The following is a 14,097-nucleotide window of genomic DNA, read 5'->3' on the forward strand; positions in this document are numbered from 1 at the left end:
TCATTGTATCAAACCATGCTTATATGGTGCATTAATATAAACAACATCTCACCTGCACATATGAAACAAACATTTTAAGAGTAAACAGGGAAGCAGAATTACAAGAGAAAATACATCATGAAATGTAAAAGTGAGTTTTCTTTTATTTCAGAGTGGCCAAAGTTGTCGCTCCTAAGAAGGAGAAGCTGAAAGGAGCCGAGGGAGAACTAAAAGTTGCCATGGGAAGCCTGGAAAAGAAACGGGCTATGCTGAGGGAAGTCCAGGACAAACTGCAAAAGTTGCAGGATAAGCTTGAGGCTAACAAGAAGAAGAAACTGGACCTGGAGAACCAGGTGGATCTGTGTTCCAAGAAATTGGAGAGAGCTGAACAGCTGATTGGAGGACTGGGAGGAGAAAAGGACAGGTAAAAAGGAGGAAAAAAATGCTGCTATCATACAAGCCGTTGCAGAAGACATATTGTCAGTAATCAAACGCTAGTAGCAATGTGCAAAATACTACTGCAATTAATTTGCAACTAAAATTACAGTGTTACTTGCAATTGGTTTGGCTTAAGTTCAACTGGTAGTGATCTGTTCAATTTATGATAAGAGGAATGGTGTGTAGATCCCTAGTATTTCAATAATTTCTGAAACAGTGAAATCATTTGCATGTAAAAAGAAGCACGGTGGCAGAACATGTGCTTTGCAACAGAGACTGATTCCTTACCAAATGTGATGAGATGTACTGTGATCCTATTCGCTGAGTGGTGTAGGGCAAGCATTTTTTATCCTTTATCAAATCTCTCCCACCATCAATGATCAATTGATTCATTTTCATTTCTTCAGATGGAACCAATCTGCTGCTGACTTAGGAGAGCTGTACATCAATTTAACAGGAGATGTGTTGATATCATCAGGTCTTGTTGCATATCTTGGTGCTTTCACTTCAGCATACAGACAGGTAGGTATATAATAAGACAATCGGATTGTATTTGCTTTATTCTGAATGATACAACGTTCTCAAAGAATCAGTGGGTGTCAGAGAGGAGTGAGGTACCATAGTCTGTCATTGCAATGCACATGCAAGGTATTGTGGCCTGTTATGCGGTGCACTTAAAACCATGTTTGGTGAGAAATTTTTTGAATTTTTATTCACTATCTCTTTTAAAGTAACAAAGACAAGTATATTTTTTTGGGAAGGAAGTAATAAAAGGAATATTCTTCTGTATCTTTGAATTTTGGAGAAAATAATGATGCATTTTTGAAACATTCCAAACACTAGATTTTTCTCGCCAAAATGTTCGAACCACCGTAACTTAAATCGGCGCAGGTGCATAATATGCAAAAAAACACCCCAAATATGTTATGCTCAACAATGACTTGATTTCTTGAGCATTACTACTATACTACTCTAGACATTTTACTTGTTTATAATTTATACAGTGCCTTTCATACAGAAATAGAAAACTGATGTTAATAATTAAATATTACAATATTTAATTTTTCCTAAGAATGTTGTGTAAGCCCAGTAACACTAATTATGACTCAAAATAGGACCTGTAATATAACACATCATATATATCAAATAGAAACTACAACTACTAAATTGGAAATAGTCAGTGCTTTAGTCACAATTTCATATTTTTCCCCTGAGTATTGCAAAACCACTTCACTATTTCTTTTCATTGTCTATACCCTCAATTGCAGTTACCCAAATTACAACCAGACATCAAAATTGGAACACATTACCTGAAGTTACTAAGATGCAGAAATGTCACTTTTCAGGAAATTTCCTGATTTCAGGAAATGTTAAAGAAAATTTCAGGAAATGTTAAAGAAAATTTCAGGAAATGTTAAAGAAAATTTCAGGAAATGTTAAAGAAAATTTCAGGAAATATTTGCTTTAGGCTTCCTGTGCAAAAAGGATAGGGTAAAGTTTTCAGGATTTTTCCATGTTTTTCACAGGCGGTATAGGACATGTGACATTAGAGGCTGGCAAAAATACAAGGCTGACACTTGACAGCCCCATTCAAAATAGACGGTTAGCAGTATAAATTGAAAAAAAACATACTTACAGTGGGGTACATTTGACACCACATAACAAATTTAGAATTGTTTGTGAAGATTTCATGATTATGTGTTAATATGGCGATGTCACATCCGCCACCACCTGGTTTTTCAGGAAATTTTGACAACATAAAAGTGGTATCGCTGAAGATGATTGCATCAGTAAAGCTGCATGCATTATTTACTCATGTGACAAGTCATCAGTGGGTATATTTACATAACAGCCTTTCATTAAGACTTGAAAGACTATTTTGATTATCTAGATAATCCCGTATCTAGTAGCATGTATATGAAACCTATTATAGAACCAGAAATTATTAAAATCATAGATAAATTCAATCAGAACAAAAGTGCTGGTTGCGATAATATTGGAAACTTCATTATCAAAAGGGTAGCAAACGAAATTGTAAAGCCACTTGCCTCAATTTTCAATCTTTCTATCACAACAGGTATTGTCCCTCAAAAATTAAAAGTAGCAAAGGTAATACCAATCTACAAAAAAGAAGACGCTGAAGTGTTTTCGAATTATCGCCCAGTATCGGTATTGCCTTGTTTTTCAAAGATACTTGAAAGATTGGTTTTTAATAGATGTATTGCTTATATTGACAGTCATAAAATACTTAATGATAATCAATTTGGCTTCCGCAGCAATCACTCTACTTATATGGCCATTATACATTTAGTGGATAAAATTAATAATGCGGTAGAAAAAGATGAAACTACTATTGGAGTATTTTTAGACCTTTCAAAGGCTTTTGATACTATAGACCATAACATATTAGCCCACAAATTAGAACACTCACGGATTCGAGGCATTGTACTGGACTGGTTTAGGAATTACTTAAGTAACAGGAAACAATATGTATATTATAACTCGTGTGAATCCAACATGAAAGATATCATATGCGGTGTCCCTCAAGGTTCCATATTGGGACCTCTACTATTTATACTTTATATAAATGATATTGTTAACACATCTAACGTACTTAGCTTTATTCTGTTTGCAGACGACACCACAATACTATACTCGCATAAAGATATAAGAAGCAAATTTTGGTTAATTAATAATGAACTAAAGGAAGTCAGTAATTGGTTCAGAGCAAACAAATTATCAGTAAATGCCAGTAAAACCAATTATATGATTCTGGGAACACCACATATGACGACCAAGAATTGGATAAATATTGATTCAACAACAACTGTCTGTAATGTAGATGTTAAGATAATTATAGACTAAATCGTTCTAGAAAGGGTAGATAATACCAAATTCCTGGGAGTACTCATAGACGAAAACTTAACATGGAGGTGTCATATTAACTGTATAGCAAAAACTATTTCAAGGAATATTGGTGTAATGAACAAACTCAAATTCTTTGTACCAGATCGCATTCTTTATACTCTATATTGTACCTTTATTCAACCTTATTTGAACTATGGAATATTAATTTGGGGAAACACATGTAAAACATATTTGGATAAAATTGTGAAACTCCAAAAATGGGCGATACGGACAGTTGCCAGTAGTCATTACAGAAGTCATACAGCCCCCTTGTTTGCCAAATATAACATTTTAGCAAACAATGACACCTATAAATTAGAATTGGGAGATTTTATGTATAAGTACAGTATTAATGAATTACCGAGCTTATTTGACAGTTTATTTACCCTACGATCTAATATTCATGATTACCAAACAAGAAACGCTAATAACTATAACTTGACTAAAAATAGCAGGGTTTTCACCGATCACGCTGTCCGTACAGCTGGTCCTATATTATGGAACTCATTGCAAAAATCTTTAAGAGCGTCTTATTCAGTGAAACATTTCCGAACGTGTACAAAAGACATTTAATTTCAAAATATGATTAATTGACGAGCATTGTAGTTTGTTTTTTTGTTTCTTGTTTGTTTGTTTGTTGTTTTTAATTTTATTATTTGCTGTTGAATTTTCTGTTTGGTAACTTTTCTGTTAAAGGGATGGCTACCTCTGGCCTTACTGGCCTTTCGGCCATCTCCTCCATGATTCTTTGATGGTATTTTAATGCGTATTTTGTATTTCTATGTGAATTGTGGAAATAAATAAATGAATGAATGAATGAATGAATGAATGATGTGGTTACTGTGTAGTTCATATAATGGGATTCAATTCTCAAGTTAAATATTAAACAATCTTTAATGAGATTTTGCTTTCCACTCCCAGTTTAGATTTCATGTTCCCCAAAACAAACAAAAATTACACAAATATTAGTACTGCTTGCAGTGGTTATGTGGACTTTGTCAAAAATAAATAAATAAAAAAATAAAGATTACAAATTCATCATTTTAAATGTCTTGCACCTGAAAATTATAATATTAATAAAATAATAGAAGATAAGAATAACTTGCATAAATTCAGAAGAACTTAAATGATATTTATGTCTTTTTTAGCCTTTCATCAGAACATTAATTTTGCATTTCCCATTCTAAAAGCAATAAGTTGTAACATTTTCTTTAAGAAATATATTCCAATTGAAAATGCCTAAAAATGTACGACCCTAAAGCATACAAACTTGATAAAAAGTGCAATTGGTAGAAGTAGTCCGTAATTGATTGTTAGCAAACAACTGTGATTCACTGTTTACTTAGCTGCTATAGTTACCTCATCAAACTTAACCAGTCCAGACCAGTTCAACCCAGTCCAGCTTACTGTAGCCAAGTTTTATACTTTGCTTTATTTTTTCTGTTGTTTCATCATAATAGCATTTTACGTCATGTGTGGATTTATTTGGCTTTGACTGATGAGATGCTCATCACAGGATCAAATAGATGCTTGCCAGAAATTGGCTTTTGCACAGTATTTACAAAGAATCTTGAGGATTTCCTGTATTTGGTTTGCATAGAGAAGAGTAGCTCAGCAAAACTTGAGTGTCTTCAACGACACAATAGTTATAGTTAGTGTCCGGGAAAATCTGTGTTGCGGAAAATGACATGTTATTTGCGGAATTTGGCATCATGCAAATTTAATTATTTTGGCAAATTTCTTCGGATAAACTATTATTCATTTCAAGAAAATCTAATACCCTCATTGGTATTACCATTAAAAATGATTGATAAGGAAGACAATTTTTTTATCAATGAAGTCATTACAGGTAAGAAATGGATTAAAAAACAACAACCATCTCCTATACCACCCCTCACTCTAATAAATGTCCCTGGTCGTGACATTGTTTGCCTTTATGTTTACAAAAGGCAATTTGAATTGTATGACTTACATTTGTGTATGGATGCAAAACATGTTCATTTGAGTGCTTAATTACAGAATTTCAGCGTATAAAAACACAGAAAAGGTCATTTCTTTTTCAAACATGGAAAATTACGGCATCATTACAAAATTTGCGGAAGAATAACACGGATTCTCCTGGACCCTAGATATAGTCTTATCAGTGGAATTAATTGTTGGAGCAGTTAATAGTTGGTTATTGATGACCAGGCTGGACTTTGCTATGTACATAATAAATCTGTTCTGTAGTTTTTTGAAAGAGCGGTGTTTATATCAAGCCATGGGTGTGTGATGGATAACTCTCTTTGTCGGAGGACTTTTGAATTCTAAATCCAGATACACCAAGGCATCTCATCAGTTTTGTAGTTTTTTTAAGTCTTAGAAGATGTTATGACATGGATGTATGCTCAGTTTAATGCCATATGAATTAACCAGGATGTTAAGTTCTTAGTGTGCAGTATGTTAATTGAAACACTTAATTACTGAAGCGCTACTTACAAAAGCTCCATGGTTCAACTGGACACACAGTCATGAAAGTTTGATTGATCTTGGTTATAGTGTATTATTTTGCCAGTCCGGAGACATATTCTTGTTTTGGTTGAACTAAGTTATAGGAATTGCACAGCATGTGACTAAGCAGAGGTGAATACATAACACAAAGAGCACACAAATTGTTCAATTTTCTTCAGTGCAGGCAGCATATTTTCAAACATGGAAGTGTTTCTGCTAGTATGTGAATTAGACAAGCTATTTGAAGGAGTACAATCAAGACTAATATTATAGGTTTGAGTTTTTCTTGAGGTGTCTCAACTACTACTACTGATGTTTCTGTTTTGACAGGTTGAAAGCTATGCGAAAGATGCTTTGTTGAATATAAGACCACTACAAAACTAACAACATGCCTGGTGGCAACTGGAGTTTATTTCCTTCATATACTACCACTACATCTAAAACTATAACTATAAGTAATTCCAGTTCCAGTAACTTGCCAGCAGAATTTGAATGGGATGCGTGGATAACAGTGGAAATTGCATATCTGTGTTTCATCTGTGTAGCAGGGACTTTCGGGAATTTGATGGTCATCGCTGCAGTTGTTCTTTACACATCTTTACGAACCGTACCAAATGTCCTTATAGTTGTGTTAGCAGTGATAGATTTTATAAACACTGCTATTTTGATACCCTTCTTCATACTCACATTGAATAGTCGTACATGGCCATACAAATCTGAGAGCTGTGAATTTATTGGTTACGTGACTATCATATGCCTCGGTATGTCCGTCACCACATTAGGGCTTATTGCTGGTAATCGCTATGTGAATATTACTCAACCAAAATTTGTCTATCAGACCAGATGCAGTCCATCATATGTGGGACTCACTGTCGTTATCTGCTTGCTTATTGAATTGCCTGCTGTCTTGATTCCACCACAAATTGGTTTCGGAACAGTGGGGTTTAATCCGAAAATTCGCCACTGCTCGTTGGTGTACTATACCTGGAATGACTGGCTTTATCCATTCTGCATGTTTATATCCTGTGTGTTTGTTGTTGCTGCCGTCATTCCCATATTTTACTGTCTGACTTTTTGTGCTGTTTACAAAAGCAGCAGAAAAGTGGGACATTCTTACGCCAATACTGTTCACGCTATAAGCAATGAGCAGGGACCAGGTGGCAACAGACGTGTAAAATTACACAAGTCTTTCAGCCGCGAGGAATTTCGTCTGACATCAAAACTGGTTCTAATATTCACTGTGTTTTTATCATGTTGGATGCCATATTGTATCACAGTCCTCCTTGATTCAGATGGAAGCATTCCAGCAGTGGTTCACAGAGTCACCAATTTGGGTGTCTGGACAATGTCTTGTGTTAACCCATATCTGTATGCATGGATGATTAAGAGTTTTCGTGTTACATACAAAAGGATCCTGTGTGGTGGTCAGCAGCAGGATGCATTAAGCTACTGTTGTAAATTAAACTCAAATTCATCTGCAGAATGTGCTCAAGCGAAATCTTTCACACTTGTGTCTTGTGTGTCGTCAACAACTTCAGAAGAATGAAACTAATAAGATAGTTGAATCAATCTTTAGGCAAACTTGTGCAGAGATGTGAAGAAATTAGGCAGATATCTGAACGTATTGTTGACTTTGACAAAGGAACAAACTGAAACATTTAGAATGTCCCAATCCCATCCCATATGCTGCCTTTGACCATTAATATAACTGCTTGCCTGATTTATGTGAATGTGATGTGATTTTATCAACTTTGGCAAATGTAAAAATTTAAGAATTTTGCCATTGTATTTGTTAATTAGTATTCCATGTGTCTCTTAAGGGAAGGGGTATGAACGTTTGGACAGTATTTATTGTGGGACATTAGAGCACATCAGACATATCGAATTGCATTCTGAATACGAAGAATGGCCTTCTGATTTTTTTTCTGATAATTTTGATTTTTTGAAATTCGCAATGTAATACACATTTTATGGCAAATCATTAAAATTGATATTTTTGATATTTAACAGTACTCAAGTAAACTTTATAAATCTGATGATTTCTACCTAAAGTGTATGTAGGTGGGATGAAAAGCCGACGATCAATTGAAAATTTTGACCTTTCGTATTGAAGATATGGATTTTTTTCCCCAAAACACCAAAACAAATTAGGTCTTTTTGGGAAAAAAATCCATATCTTTAATATGAAAGCTACATACACTTTAAGACTATATCATTAAATTTATAAAATTTACTTCGAGGACTGTTATATCTCCAAATGTGAAAAATATCAAATTTTAATAATTTGTCATAAAATTTGTATTATATCGTGAATTTCATAAAATGAAAATTATTTGATATCAGAAAGACATTCTTCATTATTCAGAATGCAATTCGACAGGTCTGATGTGCTCTCATGTCCCACAAAAATGCTGTCTAAAACGCTTCATTCCAGTTCCCTTAAGCCAGTTGAGCAAAGGTTGCTAATGTGATGATTATTTCTTTACACTTTTATTCAGTACTAGGCTATTAAAACTCTCATAGTAAGGCCAATACAGCACATGCTTGTCTGTGATGAGGCAAATGAAACTCCTCTTCTATGTGTGTCGTTGCCATTAGTTACAGGATGTTGGAGGGGAGGGGATAAACTGCATATTTGTAGGAGTGAAAAAATGACTTGATAAAATAGACAGAATACATGATCACATAATGTATAATAGTATATCAGTGTAATAAAATTGATGTTCAACCTTCAATGTATTTTAGTGTGTATTATTATCAATGGATCCTTAGTTTTGAACAAATGAAAGTAATTCTTCTTCTAAAATCATGTAACTCAACACAAAAACAAAATGTGATTCCAGTTGTATGTTATTCATAGAATGTAACTAGGTAATGGTTTACCCATTTATATTTACAATTGGGTAAATGATATGTGAGAATACTTCATTCCTTTGCTCCCATGTACAGCAAACCTTATCTGTACCAGGAGTTACAGTCAGGGTTGAAAAGAGTAGGGTGTTAAGTAAATTGCACAATAGGCTCTTACGATGGGTAACCATGAAACAAACCGAGGGTGTCAACAGGTTTGCTGGCGTATAAATATAAAATTGTTAAGCTTCCATCAGGATTAGTTCCAACTTCTTCAAGACAAAACCATTAGGAGATCTGCATGTAGACTGCCCCTGCCTTGCCCATTACCATATAGTAAGTTACCCCATATCTGCTAAAAAAAGGGTGGCTGTGAAAGAGCTATTAGTGGGTACCCCTTTCCTCCTAAAGATTTAGTGGCTCTGAAAAGAAGCAATTCAAGTGGACTGCCCCTTGTCCACTATATACCATTTTCACCCTGATGCGTCAGTTTGCATTTCATTGGGTGCAGCTTCAAATTGCTAGAATTTGCAGTAAAGACGCCACCTACATGCTGCTGCCTCAACACGTTGACATCACTGCCACAAAAAAGAAAAAAATTATAAATAAGGTTTGTGACTCTTAAAAAAAAAAACCTGTTATTGTATGTGCCCCTTTCCTACTGAAGATTTAGTGGCTCGAAAAGAGTGTTAACCCTGACGGTATCATAATGTCCCATTCATGTGCTTATAAGATGAATTTGTAGGGAATGACCAGGTGATTTTCAACATTGGTCATGCATTCTACTCATCACTATATCATCATTTGTGATAGTATAGCTTATTGAATTTGTGCTTGTTATTTTCAGGATCAATTGAAGGCTTGGTTCAAGGAAGTTCAAGATGAAGGAATTCCAAGCTCTCAAGAGTTTTCTATTATCAGTACACTAGGAGATCAAGTACAAATCAGAGCCTGGAATATTTCTGGTCTACCAACGGATGGATTCTCTATTGAGAATGGTATCATTATTAGGTAAGGAAACAGTATCATCTGTTTCTTTTTCCACAACCAAGGAGAGATCCTGACTAGGCTAAAGTTGCAAAATTTCAACCCCCCCCAAAAAAAATTCACTACCCTGTCTGGCAAGTCCAACTGGAAGTCTACTTACCCCATTATCCACTTGCCGATTTCCTAATGTGCTGTGCATGGAGAGTATATGTGACACGATCTGGTCCATGGGGGCCAAAGGCTGCAAATTTGAAACTGAGATAAAGGTAAAAATATGGAGTAAAAAACAATAAAATACATAAGAAAATAGACATCAAAAATCTTCATAACTTTAGAACCAAGTATGCTATACCTTTGGTGTTTTCAGTAAATGATAGTCTATTGTATGTATAATGTAATAATTACAGTAACTCAATTTTCAAAAATGCCTCCTTTGGCCCCATGGACCAGATTGTGTCACATATGAACATAAATGCCGAAATAATAAACACTCATGCTGATCGGGCGACCTTCATTCATGACAACAAGACAGGTGACCATTGGATGATGGTGATCAGCACTTAAAAAAGGGGTGAAGTCTCCACCTTCTATGCGCTTGATGATCTCCATCTGCGTACCTGAAACTCTGAGGAAAGTTACTTTCATGAAGCTAAATATTCTGTATTGTCTCTGGGGCATGCTATTTTTGAAGGGGGTGTTTATTAGAAGTGAATTTGGAAGAAAAAATTGTGTTGTGTAAGCTGTGAAATCACTGAATGAGTCCTTAAAAGATAACTGTTTGTGTTTTATCACCAGCAATGCCCGCCGTTGGCCACTCATGATTGATCCTCAGGGTCAAGCTAACAAGTGGGTTAAAAACATGGAGAAAGCCAATAATCTTCACGTCATCAAACTCACAGATGGAGACTTTGTCAGGACGCTAGAGAACTGCATCCAATTTGGTACCCCAGTGCTGCTGGAGAATATCTATGAAGAGTTGGATCCAATTCTAGAGCCCCTATTGTTGAAGCAAACTTTCAAACAAGGCGGTGCCATCTGTATCAGGTTAGGTGACAGTACTATTGAGTACTCGCATGATTTCAGGTTCTACATCACCACAAAGCTACGTAATCCTCATTATCTACCAGAGACTGCTGTCAAGGTAGGATACTCTAATACATCAGTTCTATACTAATTGCTCAACTAGTGATAGGTGAAAATTATGTTTTTGTTATTGCACATCATAAAAGTCCCAACTCATGCTGTGGAGTAAAGTAACAAATGTGTACGGGTATGCCAGTCACAAAATACATAAAGTGCACCTGTGTGTTTGCCATTTTATATTCATAAACTGTATTAATCTTCATGAAGCAATGAACCAATGGACCTTTGATAAGTGTTTTTCATACATTGATTTTTTAAAAAGGAAATTAGACAACTCCTTCTGAAAATGCCGTACTTTTAGTGTGAAAGTAATACCTTTTAAACCACATAATTAAATACAAACAAATACAATGAAATATTAATTATTATACCTATGTTTGGAAGTCTTTATAGGACCAGCAAAAGTGGTGATAAATATTTTGTTCTGCACTATGTTGCTGCATTAATTTGATTGGATGCTTTGTATAATGTACTTAATTGAGATTTAAATACTGCAAACAATCTATTAAGTGTATCTGCCATTAACCGCTGCTTCTTTTAGGTGACACTACTCAACTTCATGATCACTCCTGAGGGTCTAGAGGATCAGCTACTGGGTATTGTAGTTGCAAGGGAAAGACCAGAACTTGAAGAGGAGAAGAATGCTCTCATCATTCAGGGTGCTGATAACAAACGGTAAGCTATGAAGTGTAAATGTGACCATCCACGATGAAAACCCAGGTGTAAAGTTTCAATAGTCTATTGGCTTACGTGATATTTTTCATATTTGTCAAATTTTTGGGTAGATTCTTGGCAACCATGTTTAAACACATCTAGAAACTCCACTGATTAAGAAAAAAATGGTTGCCAGTTTTTTCATTAAGGGTGCATGCCACTAAATCCGCGTGTGAAGCGGTTTCCGGTAAAAGTTTATCACGACTATAGTCCCAACTTTGCATAAAAAATGTGCAAAATCGGTACAATATTAACAATTTTAGTGTTGCAAATCGTGTTTTGCTAGAACTTGTGAATGTGATCTCTACTAATTTGAACAGAAAACGCGAAAATTTGAGTGATGTTTACGATGATGAGCGCATGAACACACGAGGTCAAAAGCAGCGGTTAGCAGTCGGACGTAAACACGGGAAAATCGGGTCTTTTTATATAGCGCTATTTTTCTCAAAAAGTAGACCTAAAATATGGTGTCATTTTCAGATATGTTATGCAGAATTTTGTTCTGATTAAGATGATATCAAATATATATTTCAAAGTAAGACGTAACTTCGACTTATAGCCTAAAAACGTGACCCCTATTTTGCACGTAAAGTCTATGGAAAGCTATTTTGTGGCATGTACCCTTTAAGGAGCAATTCCATATGCGTTTTCAAGGCGTCTTTATCTATTTAAAATGCACGCTTGAAGAAAAGAGGAGGGACATCAACAAGCGCTGTTCATGGGCGCCGCCAGGTTTTTCGCTGTATGTGCGTTTGCATGAATAGGCCTGCTTTTATTTCCAATTTAATAAAAGTTCGATTTTGGTAGAAGTTTGAAACCTTTTTATATGAATAAAGAAGAGTTTCAAAATATTGAAAACATTTTTTATTGGTGTTTAAATTACAAAGAAGTTTTTCAATTTCATTGTTATTTTTTAACCAATTTTTTTTTCATTTAAACTCAAGTTTTGGCCTTCAATTTTAATAAAATTACATAAAATATTAGATTTAAGATATTTAAGTTTCTAGTTTGCTTTATTTATACCACTGTCCAGTATTTTAAATTGTTATAACATTCAAAGTTTAATTTATATTAATATTTAATTTCAAATAGCCATTCATTACATTTGCTTTTTGGACAAAACGGGTTAAAAGTGACGCTGAAGGGGGGTAGGCCTACTTGATTGACATTTCTTGTCTTTTTAAATATTCTGCAGGTACTGAGAATGTTTTAATTTTGAAGTTATGCACTTGTAAAAGATGTTTAAAGAACGTTTACTCTTAACATCAATTAATATCTTCATGAAAATAGCAAATCAGCAACCATTGTGCATTCATGTGCATCAAAATGACGAAAAATGGCAATTGTCGGCTATCATGCTTGTGCTTGAAATCGACATCCTGTCTAAAGTATGAAAGAAAATAACCCAAAATTTCTTACAATTAATTCAAAATGTAGTGAAAAAGATAACAAAATCATTTTCAAGGCCTAAAAGCGATGTTTTAGCCTCTTCAAGGGTGCATGCCACTAAATCCAGCGTGTGAAGCGGTTTCCGTAAAAGTTTATCACGACTATAGTCCCAACTTTGCATAAAAAATGTGCAAAATCGGTACAATATTAACAATTTTAGTGTTGCAAATCGTGTTTTGCTAGAACTTGTGAATGTGATCTCTACTAATTTGAACAGAAAACGCGAAAATTTGAGTGATGTTTACGATGATGAGCGCATGAACACACGAGGTCAAAACGCGGTTAGCAGTCGGACGTAAACACGGGAAAATCGGGTCTTTTTTATATAGCGCTATTTTTCTCAAAAAGTAGACCTAAAATATGGTGTCATTTTCAGATATGTTATGCAGAATTTTGTTCTGATTAAGATGATATCAAATATATATTTCAAAGTAAGGCGTAACTCGACTTATAGCCTAAAAACGTGACCCCTATTTTGCACGTAAAGTCTATGGAAAGCTATTTTGTGGCATGTACCCTTAACATTTAGAACCTCCATTTTGAATTTCAAAATGGCCGCCAATTTTTAAAAACAATTCCAATTAACCACAACTGTTCATTCAAATAATTCATACAATAATTATTATATTTCATCTAAACTCATAATAAAGGTGTCAACGATTCATTGGAAACAAAATAAGAGCATTAAAAATACTCAAAATTAGTAAAAATCCAAGATGGCCGCCATAATTGAGACTTTTTTACGTAAAATGCCATAACTTTTGAAGCAATGGACATATGAAGATGCTTTTGATGGCTAACCATATGTTTTGGCATATGAGGGTTCCAATAATATCAATGTATTTATGATTGGAACATTTTTTACTCGCATCAGAACTTTTCCTGTATCTGCTTCATGCATTACAATATGTTGCAATACGCCGAGTGACAAACTTTAATGAGCTCTGACATCATCGCCCAATTTACATCTCGCCGTGATTTGATAGTATATTCACTCTGCAAATAACCACTTTCCTGGCTCCACACTGGTGTATCAGGAACTAACTCTTTGTTATGCCAAATAGCTTCCCAATTTTACGTGCTGAAGGCCACACATAATATGTGTATTTGCCAAATGCCAAATATGGACATCATGACCAA

The 14,097-nt window shown here is 34.8% G+C and overlaps 1 protein-coding gene across 1 annotated transcript in view; it reads left to right on the forward strand.

The window, feature by feature from the left end:
* The window catches only part of LOC140152840 (dynein axonemal heavy chain 7-like), an 83,992-nt gene that overhangs the window by 49,318 nt on the left and 20,577 nt on the right, over positions 1–14,097 (forward strand). The window contains 5 exon segments of the mRNA XM_072175361.1: positions 152–403; positions 825–939; positions 9,512–9,675; positions 10,447–10,792; positions 11,336–11,469. Of these exon segments, the coding sequence (XP_072031462.1) occupies positions 152–403; positions 825–939; positions 9,512–9,675; positions 10,447–10,792; positions 11,336–11,469 (1,011 nt within the window).

Source organism: Amphiura filiformis, chromosome 5 (assembly GCF_039555335.1).
Source record: "Amphiura filiformis chromosome 5, Afil_fr2py, whole genome shotgun sequence".
Lineage (NCBI taxonomy): Eukaryota > Metazoa > Echinodermata > Ophiuroidea > Amphilepidida > Amphiuridae > Amphiura > Amphiura filiformis.